Here is a 27,555-nt window from a genome sequence, read left to right on the forward strand (position 1 = left end):
GGCCTGATCTGTTTTGTTATGTTTCTGCTGGGGTTGAAATATGCTCATTATTGTGTGTGCCTGTTGGCTTAGGAAAATAAGACAACCTGCACTGGTTTTGAGAAGGGAGGGGAAATAAAAGACAAAACCAACAACAAAAACCACCCACCTTCTCAACCCTAAGCTTTTAAAGAGTCCAGAATTGCGACCCTATGTTTAGCTGGCAATGGGCATCATCTCCTTTGCTGCAAATGGTTTAATCTTATTTAATTTGAAAGGTCCTATTGTCTGTGCACAGTCAGGTGCAATTTGTCTGCCTTTATTGTAACCATAGATCACAAATGCTATTGAGTTTGCCCATAGGTGGCTAGATGTTTTTTCACCTATTAGCTGTTCTTCTAGTAATAAATCATTTCTAGACCAAAGTGTTAGGGAGGGTTAACAATTCGTGTGATATAAAAGAAAAACAGAATTAAAATGCTTTGACTTCCATTATTCCACGTGGTAGCAAAAGCAATGCAAACCTAATTCTGGCCTTATCCTCGTGGTGCTTTCCTATGGTTGTGATTGTATCTCATGTGATACCGTGCTTCCTGTTCCTCTGAAGTCATATTTCTGGGCTGCTTCTGCACTTACGTCTCCCTGCTGCTGTGGATCTGTCCTAGATTCTTTTCTCTGACCCCGTAAGGGCATATTTTAACTGTTGAAAAATGGGGGAGGAGAAAGTAGGCAAACATGCCGTTGTCAAGTTCTGCAACATTACTGTAAATCCAGTAGGTGCTCTTTGCTTTATTATTATGAAATGGCCCAATTTTCAAATGAGTAAATTGATGGGTTAGCAGCAAGAAGGAATTGCTGTTCTTGTTGAGAATCTGAGCCGTGTTAACCCTTGTTTTTAAGAAGAGTGAGCCATTAATTTACTCTTAAATTGATAAGCAATGTTGTATTTAAGAAAATAAAATATTCCTCACCCAGTTTTTTCTTACCTGGCAGGTATGTTAGCTATAGCTGTATCTGCTGTCTTGTGCTGTTGTGGTTACTTTCCTATGTTTATAGCTGAAAATGGTGTGAGGAGTGTTTGTGGCTCAGCACTCAACTGTGCTTTGAAAATGGGGCTTTCCTGTTAAAGTTATTGGTGAATAGATCAGATTTACTTTTGTATGTTAAATAAAACCATTAATAGCGTGGTGCAATTGAAAGTTTTAATTCAAACAGTATGTGCTGAAATCAAGTGATGTGTTACTCTGCCTTTGGTCCTCGCTAAGCAAATTGCATCCAGTTACTTGAGTTCTCAACCACAAATGAAAATATTCCACTGTTTAACAAACTGAAATACTTCATGTTCCAGAGAGATGAGATGGTTAGGAGGAGGGCGATGGAGCACAGGCCTTGCTGGCTGTTGTGTCCTGCTGCAAAATAAGAGGACTTGCTACTTCATCTTCCAGATGGAGAAAATCTCAGCTCATTTTTTTCCTAAACATCCCATTCGTAGTCTTCAAGAGTGTAAGAAGAAGCAATCTGATTGAATATTTAGTTTAACAAAATCAAAAATTAATCTCACACTTTCTGAGCTGATGGCCCTCATGCATTTGCTTAGAGGTTACACGCCATGCTGCGTGTGATTAAGACGTGGAGCTTGCGTGACTGTGGTGTGTCACATCCTCCCTTCAACTTTGCCCTCTTTGGAGATGCTGGCAGTCTCCCTGTGGTTTGCCCACTTGCCAGCTGGGAGTGGCTTGAGAAAACTTCACTAACCTGTGGATCTGGTTCTCGAGCAAACTTTCAGACTTAACAGTATCTCGGGACTCCTTGCCAAGCGCAATTAGGAGAGAGGGAAGGGCATTAGGGCAGGCTTTCAAAATTTGGCAGGGAACTAGTCTGTAATTTTGTGACAAATTTGAGCATATTCAAATGGTGTTGTGCGAGGGATTGCTGGTTTATTCTCTCCTTGACAACCCAGTAAACTCCTTTGTAAACATGAGACTGCTGTGGAGCTCCCATCCTCTATGAAAGCCTTCCCCCATCTCCTCTGCAAGTTGGTGGCTCCGGATGTCCTTGGAGGGCAATGGGAAAGTAACTGCTTTGACACTGAGTGTGTACAGTGTTCACATCTTTGTTAAATAAATCTTGAAATCTTTCTATGCCTTCCCTAGGGATTTTCAGTGGTAACCTATTGAGTCAAGGCACGCTGTTGATAATATATTTACTTTTCTTTATGTTAATTCTCTGTCATTTGTGGCATCAGACATCTGCATATTTCTTACATAATTGCTTTCCCTTCCTTTAATTTATCTAAGTATGAATTCACTCATCTGTACTACAACTACAGCTGCCCTCTTCATTCTGCAGTGGAACTGTCATAAAAACAGGATGGGGAATTTTCTCTACTGTGAAGATTGTCACTAATGTTTGGCCCATTTGTCAAATGATTGCCAGTTGTTTATAGGGAGCTTTAAAATTATTCACTCTTTTACTACCTTCCTTTGTCCTGGTTAATATCTGGTTGTTTTTCTCTGATATGTGAATTTGTACTCAGTGTATATATAACCTACACGAGAGATAAAGGAAAATGGTTCAAGAGCTGTATTTTTTTTTTTATGCCTTTCTAGATTTTTACTTTAGGATGCAGTTATTCAGAAAATAGTGTTTTGAGCATGAAAAAATACAACTTCAAAACATCAAGGACATAACATTTCTTTTTCATCTTTCAAGAATTAAAGCAGACTTCTTTTTCCAACCACTATAGAATTACAGCTAATAAAATACAAGTGGTAAGTCACAAGTAGGATTCTGGTTCAAAAAAAAGGACTTCTGAAAGGATTTTGTATGATACTAAGCAGGGACCCAGTAACTTCTTATACAACTTTTATTGTCTCTTTGGTTAGCAGATTTATTTGTTTAGCAGTTCTTGTAGTTGTAATAGTACTTTGCAGTGCATAGTGAAGACAAAATGCAGTGCAGTCTTCACATCACATATACTCCTGATGTTGGAGGGCCTTGCAGAGACATGGGTCCTCTCCTTGATGCATGTCTGTCTTGTGTTACTAGAGAATCTGCAGCAAAGCCAAAATGTTGCCTTCCTGCAGCAGGTGGGTGAAGCTATTAAATGCTTTTCACATTTGTACTGAAATGGTAGAAGCACCTTCAGTGGACAGCCCAAGTGGGCTGCATGTTTGCCTTGCCACCTCCTGTGGATCTATCTGTTTAGACTCATGCTAGGCTGAAGTTGTGTGTGCAGAAGGTTCTCAGGGTGAATCCAGATCCATTTTCCTGCTGGTGTCACTTACGTCCTGGCTGGAAGGTGCTGCTGCAGGCTTGTGCTGTCAGGACACTGATGGGATCATAGACCTAAGGAGGTGTCTGGGGAAAGCTCTCTCAGCACTTGTCTGTGAGCTGGCTTTTATTCTACATCTGTGTGCATCAAATACCTTGATCATTCATGGAAGAGTAGGATGGGGTGTAAGAGATGGAAGGGCTATCAGAAGGAAAGAGGAAACAGGTCTTGATATTAGGCTTTGGAGATGAAGACGAGCAGTCCCAAGGGAGAGAGGAAATATGGATATTATTGAGCTTTTCCTTATGTTATGTGGAGGAAATACATCAAGTTCATGGTTCACCAAGTTTATTTTTCTTGTCTTTCTACTTATTTGCTTTTCATCCCATGACAGAGCATTAGCCTAATCCCTGTGTGAATGACATAACTCTATAACAGATTGTCCAGAAGCATTGCATGAGATACCTACAGGGTCGCCTCTGCTTGAAGCTTTGGAGAGGAAGTGAGTCATGAGCAGCTCTGGCTTTATAACTTGTCACTCCTGTCCTTTGCTAGCTAAAAGGTGTGCTGGAATTTTCCAGGTACAGCACTGGGAGAGGTGAGAGGGAGAGCGCGTAGGCTGGGATTTAGACAGGGAAGGGCTTGGCACAGGGAGAACTGTCCATGCACTCAACTTCTGGTAAATGAGGGAATACCAAAGGATAAAATTAAATTGGGAGGGAAAAGCAGCAGATATATTTTAAAATACATCTAATGCTGTCTTTGTGTTTATTATCTTTTTATTACCATTTTCCTTTATTAATTTGAAACATACACTGAGTTTTTTTTCTTTCTCCAGCATGGATTTCAACACATTTTTGTGCCTGTGCCAGGAACACTGTGTTCTGTTAAGTCATTTTGTGACGTTGAGCACTGGCCTGAAGCCAAGCTGGGTCAAGTTCATTCAAATAAGTTTCAGTGTAGGCTTTCTCTGTGCGAGCAGTGTTAGTCCTCCTTCTCATGATAGGGGGCTCTGTTGTGTTAGTTTTCCAAAGCATTTGGGATTTCAGGTTTTTGAGTTGTTCGGGCTTCTGAATTGTCTTTCAAATTTGAGTAAGGAGTTTAAAAAGATGAAAATAAAAGCCTGTATTCTTGTGCGAGTCTGTGAGGATAGAAAAATGAGGTTGGTTCGTAGGGCTATAGAGAACAAGATCTGCAAGCTGTCGTGTTTTGTGTGTTCCCTTCTCTGTCCTATTATTATTATTATTATTATTAATATTATTACTATTATTTTTTGCTCCTGTGCTTGTGATCGGTCTATTTTGTCTTTAAAACAGGAAGTACCTCTGAGGTTCCGGTGGCAAAATCCTGCTCATGATAAAAATAGATGAAATGACATATAGTGCATAAAAGCTTCCAATGACTGCTAGGTTAATTGCTTCCCTTTCCTACAGGAATTTTTGTCTTGCTCTCTAAGCTCTGTGAGCTTTGAGCCGCTCTTAAATGAGCTAATTAAAGAAATCCTTTCTTCAGGATGTGCTTCCCATATACTGACTGAACTGTCTTGTGTTAAAAGTCAGGTTGGTTTTTTCTGCCTCTTGATTCCAACTTCCCTTTCAGGGACTGTGTTGTTGCTACTTTGCATAGTAGCACACTTTTCCTTCCTGTAACCCTACCACAAATCACACTAGATCCCCTCCCCTTCACTTCCAGTAACTGCTCTGTGAGCAACAATTTTGGAACTACTGGCAAAATAAGAGTCTTTGACAAGCTCATAAAATCCCCACAACAGGACAGTAGTTGCAATGCCGGAGACGACATCAGTAAGAGATCTCTAAGACAACTGTTGATGTTTTAGTATTTGATGAGAAACCCATTCTTCTGTTTGCTTCTGGGATTTTTTTTAAATTGAGTGAGATCTCTGGGGAAAATCAATGTTTATGGAGAGAAGGGATTAATTTTAAAGAGAATGAAGAAGTGAATTTTTGCAGGTCATAATTTGAGTATATTTTGACTGTCTCTTATTTGGATGGGTTAGCTATTTTATTTATTCTTTTTAGCTGTGCTTCAAGATTCTGTGTCTTGGCTCATTTGATGTTTGGCTTTTAAGGGAGAGAAACGTAGTAGTGTCAGGTTCCCATGATTCAACACCCACTCTTAGGTTACCTGTTGGTGCTTGCTGCCTTATCTTCTCTGTGTGGGAGAGTGGAGGATGATCAGATTTGTGTTCATCACTAGGTGTCACTCACTTGCAATTACTTCAAGTATGTTTCAGGGCAAAAATAAAAGAAACTCTCCTGCTTCCTACCTCACCCAAATTGGGTGTGTGGGGGAAGGAAATGGTGTGAAATGTGGAAAAGAAATTTTTTCCCATCCTTCTTTCCCATAAAACTATTGTATGTTGTTTTGTAACTTTTACTGCTTTACAGCATATCTTGATCTACATTTTTGTTGTTCTACTGATGCAAGGAAATACACAAGAAAATTTTATCGTTAACCCTTTCATCCCCTCTGTTATCAACTGTGGAAGAATTTAATAGCTGAGAACTTTTAAAAGCTTTGGGAACCCGGATCAGTTGATGGCACTTCTGGATCACTTGAAAGAATGCTTAGAAAGAAATGTAGGTGATGGAACTCAAAGTTATTCCTGGGACCTGACCACTGAGCTATGTTGGGCTAAGGATGGTTGTTAAAAAAAACCAATGCGTGCATAAAGATGATTTATACTTGTGTTATCTAGCAAATTATGTGGAATGTGGTGCCTCTCTTAGGTTTTGGTCAGCAGTCTTCCTCATCAGGCAATTAGTATGGGGAGTGTATGTTCAGTCACTGAACTATTTGGTTATCAGTGTTATTTTGAAATACTTAAAAATAAAAAAGAGGGGAAGGCTGGGTGTGAAGGTTAATCAGTAAAATTCAGTAGATTGGTTCAAAGTTGTTGAATGTACACCAAATATTCAGAAACTTTATTCCAGAAGGAGAGTTTCCAGAAAGTAAAAAGTATCCATGTAGATAACTGGAAACTTCATCAGCAAGGATAAGTGATTTTCTTCTCTTGCGCTTCCCACCCTCCCCCTTGCTTTCTCCCTTGAAACACAATGCCTTTTTCCAACCCAATTCTGTCGTTCAATGTGGGGGCTGAGACTGCTGTGGATCAGGACATTTGCGTAGACTCTGCCTCACCTCGTCTGGGTTCAAGTGAGCTGGATCTGTGTTGTGTCTCCATCTGTTGTGTCAGGAAACTGAGCCTCCTGGAGGGTCTCCAGACAGTGCTCACTCTGGAGGATTCTCTGAGTTGCCAGAGTGGTGTTCAACTTGGACTTTGAGTGTCAATAAAAAAAAAATCTGGCAAAAGTGTATATTGTTTTCTCTCTATCTCCTCTGTAGCCAGAAGTGCTAGTTTAAAAGACAGTTATACACAGGAATTACTTTCTCTCATCTTTCTTTGCGTGTCGATAGTAGCTACTTTGTAGTCAATTTATGTGAAAGGTGACCTGAGCCAAGGGAACCCTTCCTAGACAAAAGTCATTCCTGTGGACCTGCAGTGATGACTTGGAGAAGGTAACAGTAATGGAGGTGGTCTTTTGCAGGGCTGAGAATAAGATGAGAAGAAAAAGATTTATGTTGTTTATGCAGAATAAGATTCTTAGACTCAACCTACTCCTCCCTGCAAAATATATGTGGGTATCCACGGAATAAAGTTATGTGCTAACCGTATGAACAAGTAAATCCCTTAAGCCCGGTGTCAAACTGCATGTTTGCAGTGGCTCAGCTCATTTTCAGACCTTAAAAACAGCATGAATTTCTTATGACAGTTGAGAAGAAAACACGGCCTCCCTTGATACCTGTACAGATATGACAGAACTCTTAATCATAAGATTTAGTTTCCCTTTGCGAAGATTATAGGTTAAGATTCATCTCCTTGTTCTATCTTGGATTACTAAGCGTTTGTGGCTGTGTGTCACTGTATTTATCTAGACTGCATGTTGAATTTGAATTTAACTGAGAGTGTGTTTGGATGAATAAAGTAGCATAATTTCCTTCCCTTCCCCTGAAGGAGAGGTGGGTTTCTTTAAAGTACGGCAGCTATTATGACTAACTGTATAATTACACCTTTAATCAGAGTAAAATATTTTAGATACACGGCAACCCCATTTGGCCCCTCAGTGCTGCACTGAAGAGTATCTAAAGATGCATAGTATGGCCTATAGTCATCATCATCACCTCTAATCGCTCAGCGTGTTAAAGCCACTGTACACGAGCGTACGTGGCAGTGTGACTTATTTTTGGGGATGGTGATGAGGGGAAAGGAGATGCTCCTGTAAATTCTATTTTCTACCTCTACTGTGTGTTTCGTTTCTTACTGAATGTGATCATTTCGCCTACATTCAGTGTATTTCTTCTGCTGTTGTCTTGTTTGGAAGTAGATGTAGTTCTCAAGATGTGGGGAGGAATTTTTAGCACATCCAGACTACTTAAGCTTTTGAGAGGCTGATGGGTGTGGAAAGCAAATTGTGGCCTCCAGAAATCCTCTCTTCCTCCAAACAGTGGTCTGGTCAAGTTTTATCCCCACAGCCCCTCAAAGACACAGCTCAGCTACTGTCTATGCCATTTTAAGCAAGCTATTGTAGTATTCTAATTTCTGATTGGAATCCATCCTCAGAAGAAAAAATGGGCTATGAGTCATATGGTTTTTGTGACTTACAACTTCTTCTCACCCTGCCCTGAACTGATCCTGTCCTTTTAATAAAGCCCAGCAGGTGCTGTTTCTTGTGGACCTTAATTATGCTAGCAGCTATTTTAAAACTAATTCTTTTGCTCTAGTCTGAAATACAGTACTTTCCAGCATTTGCTTATGCTCTGTTTCACATTTTGTCAGATATGATTATTTTCAATCTTTCTGTGCAAAGAAAATGGGGAAAAAATGGCAGAAAGGAACAGAAACCAAACAGTGAAGAAGGAATGACATCAAAACAGCAGTTTTTTCAAACAGCCAGGTGTATGGGTTTCACAAGGTGGCACACGTCAAAGTTTTCAACAGAAATGAAGTGCAGTGAATCTGGACTAATTTTGAACTAAAAGGTTAAATGCAGTTGGGAAAAGAATTGAAAATGTCTGAGATTTTTTTTCCAGATGGTCAGGAAGACCTTAGGGTTGTGTAGTGGCATCATGAGCTGAGAGGCCTAGAATTCATAATGCAAATCTGAGTCTAAGACGAGTACATGTGACTTTTCAAGCTTAATTAGGCACTGTCTATTTTATTTTATCATGAGCAAAAGATTTGCAGTATTGTTTTTGCAAAGTAGTAATGGCAAGGCTAGAGTTTGTTGCCTGTTACTGTATGTTTTCTCGCAACTTACTGGGTACACAAGCATTGCATTGGGATGTTGATGCAGCATTAAGATAAGCACAGTGAGTTAAAACAAGAATAGTAAATGAGAAAGCCTTTGTAAAAATGTGCAGACAACTGCATTCAGCACGACTGTTGATGGCTTGGCCTTGAGCTCAGTTGGTGGAGCTGCTGCTGCCTGGATGCCAAGATAATGCATATGGTGTAATTGCACCAAGCCCGTGCTACCATGGTGTTACAGAAAAGCTGCAGCTCTGAACTGTGCGCATGCCAAGTTACATTCAGGTACAGTAACAAGGCAGTTGGAAGGGATTTGCCTGTAGAGTTTATGCACAGTTGCAGCTGAACACAGCTTGAGGAACTGCTTAGTGTTTTGGGGCATGAAAGGCCAAGCAAGTCTCTTGTTGCTGGCTGGGTACAAGAGAAGATGATTGTGAGTTGGTAGCCTTTCTATCTTAGTGTTGTATTAAATGACTTTACAAGCATGCACCTCTTCCCCAGCTGCAAAGGAACATTTTCCAGTAAGATATAAGAATGGCTATATAGGACAGATTGAAGATCTTTCTATTCTTACACCCCTTCTATGCTTGTTGTGAGTTATTCACTATTTGATCATGAGATATAAACGTAGGTCAAGCTGGTGACTGGCAAAATCACGTTACTGTTTGCTTTGCTCCTGGCTGAATGTGGATTAAAGTAATCCTTGGTCTTCAGACAAGGCTAAATAATCAAATGCTAGAAAGTTGTGATTGGTAGGGAGTATTTAATGAAAACATAGAAAGAGTTATGATTTTAAATGTGTTTTTACATATTCCATTAAAACTGAATTTGTGCATAATTTAAATATCTTGTACTGGACAGACAGCTTTAAGATGTCTGCATCTAGCCTGTCACATTGGTAAATAGGTCTGAACATAACCACTTGTGGGATAGCTGCTATGTCCTTTCGGGAACATGCAACTTGAAGGAGATCTTTATTTTGCTTGTGGCTGGTTTTTGCTTAGTAGGAGGCATATTAAGATATTTGCATTGTCCTAAATTGAGCTTATGTGATCACATGCAGATTCTTATTGTAATCTTCTCAAACCCTCCCTACTTCCTGAAGCTTTTGGAACAGTTTGTTAATTCTAACTCTCCATCTTCCTCTTTGACTGAAATTTGCAATTTCCTTTCAAGAAACAACTTCCTATTGAGTACTAACTTCTGTGACCACTTTGATGTATTTGAAATTTTTTTCTGACGTCCTGAATGCATTGCAAAATCCAGTGTTGTCTTCACAGCTTGAATTTCTGCCTTCCTCAATTGAGGAAGTATAGAAGTGGATAGGGACTTAAATAACGAGCAAATGAAAATACATTTACATTGTGCTTGGTCATGCTGTGTCACTGTAAAATTCCAAGCTCGAGTAAGTTAAAGCTGGTTAGGCAGCTAGAGAGGATTGAATTATAGCATATTTGCTGTGATAATCACTGACTTTGGGAGATGTGCCTTCTGGGAGTTGTCTGGAATTCCAAAAAATGCTGCAGCATGTTTGGAGCCAGACACATACAAACGCACTGATTTCTGTGGTGTGGCTGATCACTGAGCCAGAATTACAGGAATCTAAGTCTTGGCCTGCAAAATAGCTGTTAAACTTAAATTTAGATTCCTGTGTTCTGCATACAATGAGCAGGAGAGAGCTTAAGTGCAAAACGCCAGGATTCACAGCTACTGCCTTTCTGATCAAGGAACACTTAAGCTCCCTGGTGTTCCTGCATTTTATCTAGAGCTCGTCTGATGTGGAGCAGGACTGTAACACAGGCTCGACAGTTCTGTTCTGTGTTTCCAAGTGAATGTATTTTCCTGATAGCGCACTCCTGTGCTTTTGAAGACCTCACAAATCTTGTTTTTTTTCTTCCCTCAGAGTGGTCCAGCTTTCAAGGGAGAGTTAGAAATGAGTTCCTTATTGCTTTTGTTGGATCGGGCACTTTTCCAAGAGGGCAAGATTAAACACTCTGAAGCTACAAAGTGTCTTGCTTGAATTTAGGTTCCTCATTGCTTAGGCTGAAATGGCTGGGCAGCCGCAGAGGAGCAGTGTGATGTTTGCTGTTATGTATTTGCATTAAATTGCATGTGCATGTAGCATGCTGTGAGCTGAAATCTCTGCAGAACGTAAACACACCTACTTAATCCTAGCCAAGTCCCTAGCCAGGCTTAAGTATAGAAGTAGCAATTTTGTTCTCATGGGCTGAAGTGTGTTATAAGCAAAGCAGCCAGTGGAGTTATGTTGAAGCTGGCTATGACAAGAAGCAGTGCTCTAAGGAAATCTTGAAATATTGAGCCCTGACAAAGTTGGTTTTGTCTGGGGGCTTTGTGAACAGGAATGGAAGATGTTGTGACTGAACTCTTGGACTTCAGTGTTTAAATGCTACCAAAGTGCCTTTGGAGTCTGAGTCCCTCAGCTTTTATAGCTGAAGATAAGTTTATGTATTTAAGCGTGTAGAACACTTTAAAGTATTTTTCTTGTGTTCTCCGTCAAGTTAAACAGAATGATCAACACTCTCCTATTTTAAAGATTTAAACATGCAATTGAAGATTTCCAAAAGTCTTTTCAATTTAAATATCTTCAAATTAAAATGTAGATGCTTTGTAGTTCTGTTTCCCTTGCCCTTGGACACCAAGCATCAGTGGTGCTCAGCATTTCTAAATGGGACCTGTGATAAATAAGCCTGGGAGCCAAGTTTGTTGGATCCAGTTGAGTCACTTCTGAAAATTTTGTCTTAAACAGTGTATCTCAAGACCACAAGAACTGATGTTAGAAGCAGTCTTAAATAGCAGACTTTCTGACTCAGTCCTCTGCTTACACCACCAGGCAGCATTTTATTGTTCAGCCTTATATGATCAGGCAGTAGTTCATAAACCTCATCTGCTTTTTTTAAAGTAAATCTTTGATTGCTATGCTTTCTTCTTCTATAGGTGAAAGAGGGATTTTCCCGCGTTTCTCCCAAGAATATTTAGTACTTGGTTATGCTCTGAAGTCTCCTTCACTTAGAAATTACCTTGTTCAATATTACTTCATCAGTCATGAGCAAACCCTTCTGGTGGTGGTTGCCATCTACAGCAAAAGCGTTCCTCTCCTTCTACTGAATTGACTTACTGTCGTGCTGCGCTAGATACCTTTTGGTGTTTCTTTCTGCCAGGGTTGGAGCTTTTCTTTCAGTGTTCTAATGTAAATCCATGTCTTCCACATATCTCTAAGATGATAAGCCAAAACACAAGAAAATTTGAAGCATAATAGTGAAAAATATTAGCCAAAATAAAGATCTCACTAACTGTGAAATAAAAGCATTAAATCCACCTGTGAGTTTGCGCTGCCAGTGTCTGGGGTGAACTTCATCATGAGGCAGCGATCAACAAACCCATCTTCAGAACTGTATTTATAACTGGAAATATCAGTAGAGAACAGATTAAGGGACAGAGTGCTTGTGGAGGAGGAACAGTGAAGGTGGGGATGATCTGATGATTTAAGCTGTATCTACTAGGATGGCTTGCTAGCTCTTCAAAGGCATCAGGGTCCTGTGTAGCACCACTGCTGAGATTCCTGACTGGCACTAGTGCAGGCCAACTTGATATGTAGAGAAAAGGCTCCAGTCTGCTTCTGTTCCATCCATGTGGATGTACTCCTAGAGAAGCCCTGTTTGTGCACCCGGTCTAGGCCTTGATCTATTGTAACGTTATAAGGTCTATAAGCCCATCCATTTAAATCCAGTGTTCTTTTTTCTTTCATAGGAAACTTAGCTTATACTGTGCTCTCAATCCTCTCCCCATACTGTGCTTTTAAAAGGATGTCAAGTGAAATAGAGGAACTTTGCCGGTCTGCATTTGTTATTTTGTTTAATTTGCCTGAACTTCCATACTTGCTCTTTGGGACTTGAATAAATCATTGCTTCAATGTCTTCCAAGCCCTAGTTTAACAGCATGGTATCACTTGTAACTATTGGAGCTCTTAGGATGTTGGCCTAAAACTCTGTGGTTTTCAGTGTGGGAAAACATCGCTGCTTTTGCTCCTTGTGTGGTATGTTTCTACAATCCTTCATATGTGATGTTAGCTGCCGTGCAAGTCCTGCAAGTGCACGTGCAGCCTATGTGGAGTGGGCTGTGGAGTGGTGTTGAGACTTTTTGTGGTGAGGAGGAGCAGATATGTAGTTGCGTGCATCTGCTTTCTATGTATACTTTCTTTCAGGATTTGGTAAGACTTCTGATGAAATATTACAGCCTTGCACAGAAGTTAGTGATGGTAACCGTAGTTTCTGTTCTGCAAAAAAGAGAAGTGAATTCAGGAAAGCTTTTATAGTTCTTATAGTTTGCCCAGCACAAGGCTGACATTAGGTGTATATTACAGTCAAACCTGAAACCGGTGAGAAAAATATTTGCTATTTTCCAAGTGGAGATGACAGAATTGCTTATACTTGAACAAATAATTGTAAAATGCTTGTATTTGGAATGCAGGTGTGTACACACATGCCTTTGTTCATTGTGGCATTTCTGGAGCACTTCATCAAGAACTGGTTGTTTCATCAGGTAGTCTAAACATGGCTATAAATTTTGTTATTTTGCCTAGACTTTGTATTCCTTGTATTAGTGCATTTCAGGAATAGCAATACCTGCATTTGGCTGTAGTTACATGATCTTCCAGGGCTTTTAACAGTAAAAATAGAAGAAAAAAACCCACTTGTTGAGTGGTACTCTTGTAAATTGACAGTCAACTCCTGATCTAGAAACTCAGCTCCGCTCCTTCGTAAGCGATTAATACATAAAAAAATCCATTTGCTTCTGGCAATCTGGAGGGAAAATGCATTTAAAAATGTCTATTTCCAAGTTAACATTTGGCTGTAGCAGATGTCAATAAACATGTCAGAAGGATTTTTATCCTGAAGTCCTGGTATGTGCTATAGTTACATTAATGCTCTGAATTGCAGTATCACAAGTCAGCATTTTGGAAACCAGGGCACAAGTGAGTGCACTTTAAAATTGTTCTCACAAATGAGTTTAAAACTGAGAAATAATCTTTTCTACAAGGAAACACAAATACTTGTCAGAATCTTGCTTATGCTCCCCTTTCTGCAGGGACAAAACCATCTTACAGCATAATAAAACAGCTGTGTTTGTTTACATGCTGAATTTTCAGAACAGAGTGAATTTTTGCCTTATTTTAACATAATGAGCATCTAACTTTCTTTTAATGAACTAGTAACTCTGGAAAAAAGACCAGGTACATTCTGTTCTGTCTAAAGGCTTACTTTAGCTTTCTGTTTCTTCTGCTTGTGTGAGAGGAGTGATGATGCATTGGTAGGTCTTTGTAGTCAATGCCCTGAGCTCTGAACAGAAAATACCGTATGAATTGGAGTTTAAATAATTGAACTAGCAATGTAGATAATCAGCTTGGGCTTTTAAGAAGTAGAAAGCAAAGTCCTGCTCCAGAGCAGTCTTGCCCTATGTGGTGTCCAGGAAAATGACCCTTGAAGCTGTGTCTTTAGATTAAGATTAATTTAAAAAAGAAAATAGGGATGGAGACCAACTGTTAAAACATCTCATCCATCTTACTGGCTAAAATGAAATTACTGGTTTTGTCAACTAGGGAACGGAGATCTTCCAGAGTAGTTTAAGAAAGTATGTGCCACGAATGCGTCGGATGATTTGAAGTGGGCAGTAGAAAATGTCAGTAGAAAGTGTTTTGGGTTGTTTTAATTGACTGCACTGGCCATTTGTTGCTGCTAAAGTAATGACTAGATGGCAATGTATCATGCACCTCTGCTAAGTAGTAGCATTTCCAATTAATATAGTTTCCAATGGGACAAACATAGAATTGCCACAATAGAAGCCCGCATTTGCACTTTGTCTTCTGGGAAGTATAGCCACGCTCCCTGAATTTATGCAGCTAGTCATGCAGGGTTGTTCTGTGCACTTCCTTCAGAGCTGTTGTTGACTGATGCTCTTTCAGCTTGGTTTTTCCTTTTCTGTCCAACTTCTCAAATGCTGAGCACAGCTCTCAGAGAAAGACCCCTTACTGTTGTTGTCTTAGTTAAAATATTTTTCTTCAAGTTAGTTGTAGAGCCATGCTTGAGAAGGTCTTAGTGGCCCCATACAGTGAACATTTCAGGAAAATGCGGCTTGCACAGTATTTTTAGTTGCCTCATGTGTAAGGTCAATTTTTGATTGGAAGGCTAATAGTTCACTTACAGATTGAAGAAGTGTTTTGCAACTCTTTACAGTCCCGCTAGCTACAGAGTTCAATCTGAAGGATAAATATCATAAGTATTTTTACTGTAGGAAGAGAAAAATCAAGACAAAATGTTTAATGGCATCTTGAAGGACACAAAGAGTTTATTTTTAAATGCTCTGCCTAGAAGCCAAAGTGGCTTGTATTATTTTAGCATTACTTTTCCAGCTTTGAGCTTCTTGCATATTTGAAGACAAAAAGACAAAGCTCTGAATGTTGCAGAGGTTGTTTTTTTCCATGTCTAAATACATGTTGACATGTGCTAGCCTTGTAGTTGTAGAAAAAAAAAAACCAACACTTCCACTTTTTTTTTTTTTTGCACTTTCTGAAGTAAACAAAGCATTGATTCAGGAATAGCAGTGAAGACAATCTCTTCACCTGATTTGACATATTGGAGGTGTTAAGTGAAAAGATATGGGTGGCTGCTGTGGAAACCAACCAGCCAACTATTGCTCTTCAAATTCAAGTGTGTAGATGTGCACTGATTATCTCTTTTTTTCCTTTGCCTTTAACTGAGAATCATTATATTAATTAGTCTTAATCTTCCTAGTTGAGGTAAGCTAGAGAATCCTTACAATGAGTGGTACAAATATGGAGACTTACAGACAACTCAAGTTATAATTGCTCGGGAGTACTGCTTTACTGTGACATTTCAAGTGCTTTACCAGGTGTATTTATCTGATACACTTATTACTTTCAAGTCTTAAATATCTGTGACTGTCTTATATATGTTATGGTAATCTTGTCACTAATACCTATGCAATGTAACATGCTGTACAGCATACAGTTGGTACTCTAATCTAGATCTCAGTGATTTTTAGCTGGTCTTCAGTGTAAAACCTTCTCAAGTACTATGCTCTTATTTGGACAGTTAGCATAGCTAAATGGTAAACATGAGTCAGTATTGCACCAGATAGTGACTTTGAATCTCTTGAAATCTGTGTTTGCAAATAAAAATTGTCATGTTATTGTAGAGGCCCAACTCAATTGATGCTTGCTTTGTTTTCTTTGTGTTCCTCTGAAGATTAAGCCTGTGACCAAAAAGAAAAAAAAAAAACACACAAAAAACAAGCAAACAACAAAATGGTAATCTTAGTGCCACACTCCTTTCTCATTTTTTTTCTCCTGTTTCAACAAAGTACACTTCAATACATTTTTAAACTAGCTTTCTTGTTTGGGGGTTCTTCAGTTTTCTTGAAAAAGCAATTAAAAAGCTCTTTTGCTTCTTCAGTCTGCATGCATATATTCGCTGTCATGGCTAAAAATCAGCTTAGGTGAAGGTGGTGCTTTGTGTGCGTGTGTGTGTGCTGTCATTACTATCGCAGCGTTTCAGACATGGTAAGGCATTTCCTGCCCTGAAAGGTTGGATGTTTAAAACAGCTTTGACAGGATAAAAATGTGGAACAGCGTTCTAGAAAACAATCTGTGCGAGGATTTCTGGAAAGGAAAGAAAGGGTTGGAAGCAGTTGGAAATGAAGAGGAGGGAAGAAACGAAGTGACTGAAGTTTTGGGGGCAGTACTGCAGGCACTGTGAAGCAGTAAATGGGGCAAAGGGGAGCACAGTCAAGTGAGAAGAATGTAGAGTGAGTGGGAGTAGAAGAAAATGAATGTAATGTGCTACACTGCAGCCTCAGTGGCTCTTGGTCTGCCAGGGCTGTGAGCACTGGCACTGCTGGAACTGGAAGTGCAGAGCAGAAGTCTGAACTTCAAGATGTGCATAGTGTCCTTCTGTGGGCATTTTGGAAAAAAATATATATATATTCACAATGTGCTGAGCATTATTGCAGAAATGATGCTTGTATTGCATTTATATCTTATACAACAGTTGTGTTTTCTCTCTCGTTTTTATTTTTCTTTTGAGTAGTTTTCTGTGAATCCCCTTAGAAAACTGGAGACAGATCAACCAAAGATGAGAAGGCTGTGCATACTTTGACCTTCAATAAATATGTGTGTAATCTCTCATACAGTTAGTTGTCCTGGAATTGATTCCTTTTATCTTAACTAACATATTTGCATGAGTCACCTACTCTTTGAGAACACTTAATATGAAAAGATGGTTTTAAAGTCTTTGACTGTTCCCTGTTAGGTCTGAACAGTCACATTACTGTGAGAGCTATTTTCTCATAACAATGAGGTGAGGAAGCCCCCCTCTTCTCCCCTCCCTTTTTTGAGTCAGTTAAGGGGTGGGGAGCGGATGTAGAGTTATGCATGTGTAGGTAAGGATCGGAGAAGAAATCACATTGTAAGGAAAGGTTTGATTTGTTTAGGTTGCTTGATCTATTTGGAGGAAAAAAAACTGGCAAACATTTGGGATTGGGACCTGTAGAAGGGTTTACTGCTGAAAGCTTATTTGTTTTCCTGCAGTTGTAACGACAGGTAATTTTTGTTTTTGGTTTTTTTTTTTTACTTGACAAACATGGAAGTATCCTCTCTTTAGACTTGGAACAGAACAAAAGAGCTACTTGGAGATGGAGATGTTTCCTCCATTAACAGTTTCTGCTGAATCCTGCAGGTATTTAGTCTAGTTATCTTAGGAATTAGTTCATAAATAATAATTTGGCTTTTAATCATACCTTTTAGTTGAGTCCCCTTGTTACATCCAAGCATTAACCCGGATGATTACCATAGCATCACCTAAAAAAGAGACAATGTAGCTGAGGTTTTAGAGCCTGAATCCAGTAACTTTAATAAATGAAACTGAGTGAATACCTATAAACAATAATGTGAAAGTAGGTTATCACACCATGTGATAACATCTGTTCCTTGGAAACATTAAAGTATCTATTCCTGTGTCAAGAACTAAACCCTGTTTAAGTGGTATTATAATTGACTACTGTGGCTTTTTTTCTGTGTGTGTCCAAGCTTCGCTGCACAAAGGTGTGCTGAGGCTTCTGTGTGAAATGATGTAATTATCTGCATGTCCTATCAGAGTCAGGTATTTATATTTGAAAACCTGGGTTTGTATCATCTGGAGAATCCTTATCAAGATGAGAACTCTACTGCGTGGGATAATACACTGTTGCGTATGAAGAGACCTTGTTCTGTCCCTGAGCAGTCTGCAAGATGCAACATGTGAAGTCCTGTTCCTTCCCTCCTGCTTTTCCTTAAGGAAGGGAGAGCAAGGGTTACAGTAACTCAGTTGCATATTATATGTTGGCTAACATTATGCTTGAAGTGGTCCAAATTGGCTTTAACAGCTAGTGATTTTCAATGGGAGAAACTGAAGATGTTCTTGTATAATGGAAAAAACAATTAGACAAAGCAGAAAAAGGCAGTTGCAGGTTGTCTGTCTAGAAATTTTTCAACATTATTGGATCTATTAGACATTGACTACTAACCAAATCACAGGCTGATGGTGAGATCAGTAGTAATGTAGAAAATTAGGAAATGATAGATGGATTTCTCAATGCTAAAGCTTCATTAAACTACTAAAATGATGCTTCCAAGAGGTGCAGTTGCAGAACTAACGCTGCACATGCCAAGGCTGCAGCAGGGTTTTCCTTATGTTCTGAGAAGTACAAATCTGTCCCTTAACTGGTTGTGTAAGTTGTTGCTTTACGGCCATTTAATACCTTAGTATTCCTGCTGTTCTTTCTTGTGCCCAGCAGACAGGAGTTTTATTCCATCTTACGTTCAGAATCATCATTTGACTCTACATGTCAAGAGCACGCTTGGGAATAAATGCAGCGTTTCTTGCTTTACTTATTTGCCTTGAATAAAAGTGTACTTGGGTTGAGAAGACAGCCTCACCTGTTTTGATTGGATGATATGTACCTTAGAACAACCTGTTCTGGGAGAGGCAGGCTGGAACAGCTTGTGGATGCATCTCCAGAGGCAAAACCTGCTAAACCTGTTTGCCTTCTAAAAGCTAAGGTTTCTGCTCGGGATTAAACTTCACAGCTTCAATTTCTTTTTTGCAATTCTTGTGTATTCTTTACCTGTTTAAAAAAAAAATAAAAAAATCTCAGTGCCATTGCTCCCCTTCTGAAGTTATTCTTTGAAATATCAGATATTCATGTTGATATTTTATAAAGTAATTGTACATGCACCAAATATTTGTTGCTTTTCATTTCTGAAACTACTAGTGCTGTGTGTGGGATGCTGCCTGCTAATGCTACAGGATTACGTACAAAGGAACTCAAACCAAAGAATAATTTACATCCTCCTTTAAAAAAAAAGAATGGACACCCAAACATACTGTGTGTGACACATACCTGATTTTCCAATTCAAGGCAGTATGATATGCCCAAAATATGGGAACTGTTAAATGTTACATTTTACTTTAATTGGTACTTCGTTTGTGATGTAAAACACCAGTTTGTTGGTTTAGATACAGTACTTCAACTGCTTGGTGGTTTGAAGAGTATGAGACTGAGTTACTGTGTCAGTGTTCCCCTCTGTACTTCCCTGTGGTTTTGGAAATCCTATGGGAAGCTCATTGTTGGAGGATAACTGGCAGTCAGACTCGGCAGCGGGCATATAATTCCATTAGTTTCTATATCAAAGCCTTTTCAGCTCCCTTGGTTTGTGGAAGAGTCTGAAAACTGTCCCGTTTGCCCTTCATTTGATAGCAGGCAGCAGTGGTTCTGCTTTGAATCGAATCTCATGCATACTTGGGATGACCTTTAAAGACTGTTGCTAAAGCAGCTGTGAATTTTGACAGATACTGTAGAACAAATGGGGTCAGACAGAGGGAAGTATTACCTGTGTGCTCTCCAAAGGGAAGCGCGACAGTGTTAGCAGTGATGCTTAATATTCAGTAGCTGGCCTCTTTTCTCTGGAGCTAATCATGAATCAATTTCCTTTGTGATAAGCACCAGGCTGCTGGATGCAATGAATCCTTTCTAATTAGTCATAGAAGAGAAGTTCTAACCACTTGTTTAAAGGCCTCAAAACACCATTAAGACAAGATGAGGGTGCAGTCTGTGACCAAATTCTGCTTTGAATAATTACAGTGTTCCTGCCTACACTTCTCCTTATTCAAGTAGATACAGCATTCTTCTGTGCTACTTGGCATAAATGATTTTCTGTGTACTAATACTTGTTGCATTCCAGCCTAGGGTTGGTGACATGTGAGAGATAGCAAAAATTAATTCCCAGGTCCGTGTGAAGGGAAATGCCTCTGGAATTTAGTGATGGTGGAGAGAGGATAAGGAAACCGGCCCGATGTAGCTGCTGAGGGCGGTGCCTGAGGCCCTTCTGTGGGGCTGCCTCCAAACAGAGCTGCGTGCTTGGGGTGGCCGTTCCTGTCCTGGAGAGCGTGTGGCCGCGTCCTGTCACGGCAGCCACCAACCTGTGTGGAGCAGGACGAGCCATTTCCGAGCACGCTGAACCAACACCGCTCATAAATATTTAGGGCAGATCAGATGGTCTGAGCGCACGCACTGTGCGCAGCTAGACAGGTAGGCGATGGCCTGGATCCACTTTAAATATATGCTATCTGTAAGAATAACACTGGATATTTAACACAAAATTTTCAGTTAATCTGCTGCATCAGTTTGTGCTTGTAGACAAAAATATCTTACTAGTGATTTATTTTTCACATTTGTTTCTTTTTGAAATACGGCTCTCTGCCCACGCTCCGCTTCCTAATCTCATGTGTTTTGTGTGCTTTTCTGTGGCTGACCTGTGTGAAGAGAGCTTGGTGTCACCCACGGAGTGGGCCGTTCCTCACTTTAGACATGAAAATCTAGCTGCTTATACAAAGGTATCCCTGAGGTTTTTGTCTCTTCTGAGTGAAAGTAGCTAGCTTACCAAAACCCAAATTATTTCTCATAGGAAAGTAGCTGGCATAGACTTCAGTGCTTCAGTTAAAGCATCAGAAAACATAAAGATGTAAAAGAGCACTGCAGGCTTTAAATCTTTATCTTTAATTATCTTTATAGAGCTGAATAATATCCTCTACACTTGTGTGCACAATGCTTGAATTAATTTTGAGTTGGTTGATTAAAAGAAGGGAAAATTTCTTTCTTTCCTTAACTCCCTATAAATCTGCAAGCTGGCTTCTGGTGGAACTAGCTTCAAGCATTTGTTAATGTAGGCTCAGCCTCTGGCACGCTGCACTGGTGATTTATGCTTGTGAATATTCATTGCAGCAAATTTCGTGGCTTTTCTGCTCCCTCCATTTTTGGGGTAATAGTGAGAAAGATATGAAATCTCTTGTAACTGCTTCCCTGCAGTTGAAATTCTCTGCACCTAAATCCCTTTGCATGCCTGAGAGCAGAGAGAACCTTTAGTTCAGATGCAGTATTGCTTAAAAAAGAAAAACGTGAGAAATGAGAGGTGGGAGGACAGTCACACAGTGTCACCATGTGTGTTTGTTAAAGCAGCTGGTTTCCAGCCATCTTGTGAGTAGTCATGAGAGGACGGTTAGGGCAAATGCAAATTGTGAAAGGAATAAAGGAATCAGAGGAGAGGAGAGAACAAATAGGATATAAAAGATAGTTAGAAGCAAAGATGCGTGAAAGGATAATTAAGAAAGGAAGCGCAACAAGATTGATCGTATATACAGAGAGGAAAATTGAGGTCTGAAACTCTCAAAATAGGATTTCTGTTTCTAACGTAACTTTGCTCTGTGACCTTCCAAATGCCTGGTTCCACAAGTGTGCCATCTGAGGAACCAGATTACTACTTCTGTTTGAACCAAGGTGTGGCAAGATAATGGGAGGGAAAAAAATAGATGATTTTTAGTGAGGGAAATAACAGACTAAGCGAGTTCCATTTGCAAGTATTGCTTCAGTGTCTGTATAGAATTTGATGGTTTGTTTGTTTTTTGTTTTTTTGTTTTTTGTTTTGTCAACGGGAAAAGATTTGGGCAAAAAAATAATGTGATAGAAACTAGGCAAAACAGTTTCAGCTTTTGGGCTCATTTGGAATATCAATGTACTTTTACTGAGTGTTGTATCTGCAGGATGTCTTCATATAAAACACTTTGCTTTCTAAATGTGTGATGTCTGAACAAGTGAAAGTGTTTAGCCAATACAAAAGTATGGTGAATATGCTGAAATGTCTCTGCAGAGAAGTTTTAGAAGTGTATTTTGAGATGAGCTCCATGGGGGGAGGGGGATGAGACTCCCAGATACTTACCTCACTGCCTCTCATTAGCAACCATTGTATGAGACATCCATGTGTTTGAAACGATATGTTTTAAGAAGATTGGTATGCTAGCTTTGTACAAAAAGTTGAGTACTTCTCTGTTCTGTGCTGAATTTGGAAAATTTACATGGAGGTTTAATCCTTGTCAGTTTATTGCTGTGTTATCGGTAAGATGCATCGAGTGCTTATTAAAGTGATCAAATCTAGCTATTTCTTGTTTCTGTCGATACTGAAGTCAAAAGGTAACTTTTTCACACCTTCCTAGGGCAAATGCTGTGCAGACTGTAAAAGTACTTTAAAAAAAAGCATTTTTTTCTTTTTTAATAAAGTAACAGCTGAAGTCAATCTCTTGAAAGCTGAGGAGGGAGTATTTGGTCCCACATGTATCGGTTGCATATTAGCTGCTCTGCTGCTGGGTGCAAAATGTATGTGCTCATGGGAAGGTGCTTTTGTTTGGCTTTTATTTAAATTGATCTCGTATTTTTTAGTAATTTTAACAGGTTGGCTAAGGGCACAAGCTTGCTGTTTCTTTTATCTATTTCCATGTTCATGCCATCCAATATGTACTGATGAGTGTGGTCGAAAATGCGTCAGAAGTTTCCCTTCAGAGCTATCTTTTGATGCATTTTGATTTGCTTATCTTTAAGATACAAGGTCCTGAATGCTCTACTATAGTAGTTGGTGACTTTTTTCTTCTAGACAAATCTCAGTGGAAAAAATGACACTATTCTGTATATTTATACTAAAGTCATTTTTCCATTAAAGGGAAGAGTCCTAGAAGAGCAGCATTTAGACCATTTCAAATGAAAACATTCAGAGAGGAAATCAATCTATTCTAAAAGTGAACGAAAATGAACCATGTTTGTCGTCTTGGAGAGAGATTGTGAGGTCAGCTCCTGCTTTTTTTTTTTGGAACCAACTCTGGGAAATGAAAAAGTGGTTAGCATGACATAAATGAGGGTGTGGCAGCAAGGTCATCACTGGAAATGAAAGCAAATCTTAGTGGATAGTCTAGAACAGAGTATTTGGAGTGATGGAGATATATGAGAGCCAGCTGTGGAAAATGCCAGAGTGGGGATGGTTGATTGGGCTTGGTGTGGAGGAAGAACTAAGGTGGAGAAACTGAGTGACTGGGTAGTGTGAGCAGTGTGCCTTTTGCCACTGTAACGTAAAAAATAAATGAGAAGGGGCTATATTTCAAAGGAAGAAGCGATGTAGGAAAATCTGCTGCTTTTAATATGGCACTTCTTTGTGCTCAGCAATGACACTCTCCAGAAACTCATGGTGATGCAACTGGGGATGATGTTATTTTAAAATAAACCAAACAACCCACTAAACAAAAACCTTGTGAAAATTTGTATTTAGGATACTTATAAATGATATACAATTCGGTAGCTATCAGTGATCATTTTAAAGTGAACCTAAGAATTCAGATGATTCTCTTTTTCTCAACTGGGCACTGCCATAATGCTGGTAGACATGCTGTGTTTTATCTGCATGCATAAAAATCATGTAAGTTCTGAGCACATTTTCTTCACGATGTATTTCTGATGGTAACTGAATGATGTTCAGCATTTGAAAGCTTTTCTTCCCTGTTTTTCTTCTCCATTTTTAAAGACTTTTTTTTTAATGCTAACAGACCAATTTAAAACAACAAAAACACAAAACAGAAAAGCATTAATAAGCAAAGAACCCCAAAACAAAAACCTCAAAGTGTGGTTTCCTTGGGGAAGTTAAGTCTAAACAAGTATACAGTAATAAATAATAGAAGAAGTATGAAATGATTTATTAGACAAGCCTTAAGAAAGCTTCTCAACTCTTACAACAGTCTGTGGGATTGTAATGTGCTCGACTTCAATTACATCCCAAGGGCTTTCCTGATTTGCATTTTACGTGCAGGGAGAACTTGAGGCTTGCATCCTTTGGGCACACCAGGTATCATAGCAATTTGTGTAAAACTGAAGCACTCCTAAAGCATCAAAGTGTTTTTAGAACAAAGCACTTGCTTACTGCTTTTGTACTGCTTGAAACTTTTTAGTTTTGGCTCTTTTCCAATGCGGAAGGAGTTTGTTTGCAGAGAGATGTTGTTGCCAAGGGACGAGTGTTGACTGCGTTGTTTAAAACAGCAAAATCACGGGCTGATATGAATTACATTCTTTTAGCAGTTCTTCTCTGGATCGCTTTAAAAGGTCCTTCCAGTTTCCAGAGTACTTAGGTCAGCTTGTGGAACATGAACACAGTGTCTCATCATTTACGTGAAGAATGTATTAAAGAACTGGCAGTAGCTGTATGTGGGGCTTTGTTGTCTGCACTAGAGAAATGTTGCCTTCCGATGGTTATGCTAAATAATAACATGCAGTTTTAGTGAATGCAGTGATTTCCCTCCCTTTCACCTTTATCCTTAGAGTCTTTATCTCAGTCATTTGTCTTACAAGCTGTGTGGAGAGCTGTTAAACAGGTTCATTTTATTTTGTGATGGGAGCAGCATTATCTGGACCTAGTTAATCTTAGTTTCTTTTCCAGTTTCCCTGTTGATAATATGAACCTAACGCATTGCAGTTATCAGCTGGGTTTTGGCTTTTCCAGGGATGGAGGATGAGCTGCTGAAGTTGCTTGCCCCAAAGAAAGGCTTTGTGGAAGGCTGCTGGAGTGAGGAAGTGCTGTGCCCTGGTGCTGGAACTGCTCTGTGCTCCAGAGCACTTGTGCTGCTTTGTTGTTAACCAACTTACAGCAGTGGAAGAATGAGACAAAAGCATATATTATAAATGCAGTTTATAGTTCAGCTTTAGTGTAGTTTTGCAGACAGTCTAATGCTATTTAAGTGTCTTTCAGTAAATTAGTGTCTTTCAGTTCATTAGAATATGGCTTGAATGAATTTTGTCTGTTCTTACTTAGGAGTGAGCAGTTGTGTAGCATTTCTGTACTGCTCTGGAAGGATGAATGGCTGTGCACTTCACTGACTATTTGCCACATGTTTATTTTTCTTTGTATTTCCAAGTATTTTTGCTTAATGTTCCTTAGTACTTGGTATTTTAAGAAATACTGGGTCAAGAGATAATAACTTACATAACAACTGAACGCTGCTTGGCTTACCCCTGGCAGCCAAACCTGCTGCCCTGCCCTGTCTGTGCAGGAGCCCTGCAGGAGAGTAGGGCAAACTGAGCCAAAGCAGGTGATTTTTTTTTTCCTGTCAGCACTCTCCTGAGCCTTTCATCTCCCGTTCCAGCTTTGTTTTGGGACCTTCTCATGCTTCCTTTCTTGGTTCAGTGTGTCCTGTGTGTTTCTGTGAGAGGAGCTCCAGCCAGGTTTTTAGGAACTTCAGCTCCACTCTGCTTGCTGGTGGCTGTGGCTGCTGACCGGGGGTTCCTCTAAGGTGCTGTGTGGCTGTGGCCTGATAGCATCTGGATGTCGGTCCAACATCTCTGATACCTTCCCTGCAACTCACAGGCACGCTAGACATGCATGAAGGCTAGCTGTAGTGGTCAAATTCTTGTTTTAACAAAATGTTAAATAATGCTTGCCAGCTACAATTTCTGTCTCATGCAGAGACACGTGCTTGTTTTTGTTTGTTTTTTCTCAGCTCAGAATAGGGCAGAAAACTTTCTGTTTACCTGAATCCAGACCTAACTTTTGTGTTGCCTTTCAGCTCTCTTGCTATTCGTGATCCCTTTCCACATTAGGCTCTGTTTTCCTGAGTTTGCTTTAATCCTGACACTTGTTTGTAAACTTCTAATGGAGATGGGCATTGACTTAGCTTTTTGATGAGTTCTCCAGATCTGGTTATTTTAGAACAGATGTTACTCATCTCAGTTTTCTTTCAACAGACGATCTTTATATTCAGCAGTTCATGCTGACTCAGAAAAAAATAATATGCATTTACAGTTGTTCAAGTTATATGAATCAATAAATTGTGATTTCATTTACTGATTGGTAGGGAACATAACTGTCTACATAAATCTGTAGCTGAAATTAACCAGATATTTCATGTAATTTAGTTTATTTCGCTAGCACTCTGTTTAAATACTTCTTTATTTTTATTTCATTAGTTGGCAGAAATTTCTGAATATTCATCTGACAATGACTATGTGGAAGAAGTGGACACACAGCCCACTGATCCAGGATTCATTAAGAAATTGCAGTTGAGTGTGGGAGAAGTTGCAGCAAGACCTGCCAGCGATTGGCTCAAGTCTGCACAGGCCCTTCTACAAACACCTAAGAAACAGTCAGGCAAGGCCTCAAGAACCCCGGAAGATTCTGCTAAAAAAAGGAAATTACTGAGGTAAAGATACTGTTCTTCTTAAGTGCTTTTTAAATTGTAAATAAAATAATGCTAAAAGAATTAACTAAAAGAAGAGTAGGAATACGTTTCAAGGGCAAACACATGAAAGATTTTTGACAAATTGCAAAACTAGAGTCAACCTTTCAATCCTGAACCCCAGTATACAATTTGATACAATATTTGTTATCACAGAAATGCCTTAAATTAGCTTACAGATATGAGCATGCATACTTTTTTTTTTAGCTTGCGATCATTTCATTGTCATGTGCCTCTTCAGACAGTCTGCAAAAGATGCAAAAGAATCAAAGTTTTTTTGTTCCTTTCCGGATTTGTCAGGGTAAAATTATCCAAAATGGCATATGAAAGGTGTGCTGAATAATGCAGGATGGAGTGATATTTGAGCAAAAGTGGGATGTGTTTGTCTGAAATATAAATCTTTGTGACTAAATTAAGTGTATTGAAAAGGTGCTGAACAAAAGCCACCTAATCTTGAGATGCAGAGCTCTGATGTACACGATCCTGTCCGTCCCTAGCTAATTGCAATGCAAAAATAGTTGGTTCTTATTTTGAATTCACAGAAGTTGTTTCATGTGGTATTTGTGTGAGCATGGCTTAAATTATGAGAAGGAAAATGATGAGCAATGCTGCTGTAGATAGCAATTGCATCCTTAGCAACATGGTTCTTTCTACTGATTTTATACAGTAATCGATCAGAAAATAAGGCACTTAGAGAATCCTTGCTTCCGTTAAATAACCATATTTTATTTATCTTTCAAAATTTTCTTGACTACTTAGAAATGCCAACCAAGGGAACAGATTTGAAGCTGTAACAACTTGAGGATTTCTGTACTTGCAGTGCTTTGCTTGTGCAATCAAGCTTTACTTCTTACTACTTTAAAAGCATGAAGACAGAACTCTAATAGGTCAGACCAAAGCTGTACCAAAAATGCTAATGGTGGCTAACAGCAAGTCTATGTGAAGGTAGTAAGAACAGGGCAAATGGCATGGTGCTGTTTTACTCAGATGTACTTTGAGCTTTTGGCAGTTTACTGCTCAGGAGCTGTATGAGTGTTTTGTTATCCTCCGTGGATTTGTCCTGTAGTTTTCTGACGCCATAAAAAGCTTTGAGTGTTGCAATAAAACCCCACAGTTAGTGGCTGCATAGCTTAAACATGGCTTCAGCCTGCACCTGTCAGTTTAATTTGATGATTCTGATGATCACATATCACTTAGTGCAAAAATGTATTTTTATAGCACAAGTAGTCTGAAATGGATGTCCAGCAGAATAAGCATTTATTCATTTGTAATTTTTCAATACAGAATGCAATTTGGCCAGAATG

General features: G+C 39.3%; 1 protein-coding gene across 5 annotated transcripts in view; it reads left to right on the top strand.

Annotated features, from left to right (window-relative positions):
- SPIDR (scaffold protein involved in DNA repair) overlaps window positions 1-27,555 on the top strand; it is a 197,922-nt gene that overhangs the window by 24,572 nt on the left and 145,795 nt on the right. For all 5 annotated transcript variants that reach the window (XM_052704560.1, XM_052704563.1, XM_052704564.1 and 2 more), the window contains exon 6: window positions 25,983-26,215. In XM_052704560.1, the coding sequence (XP_052560520.1) occupies window positions 25,983-26,215 (233 nt within the window). The remainder of the gene's footprint in view (window positions 1-25,982; window positions 26,216-27,555) is intronic.

The sequence above is a fragment of the Tympanuchus pallidicinctus genome, unplaced genomic scaffold (genome assembly GCF_026119805.1).
Source record: "Tympanuchus pallidicinctus isolate F22 unplaced genomic scaffold, pur_lepc_1.0 scaffold5, whole genome shotgun sequence".
NCBI lineage: Eukaryota > Metazoa > Chordata > Aves > Galliformes > Phasianidae > Tympanuchus > Tympanuchus pallidicinctus.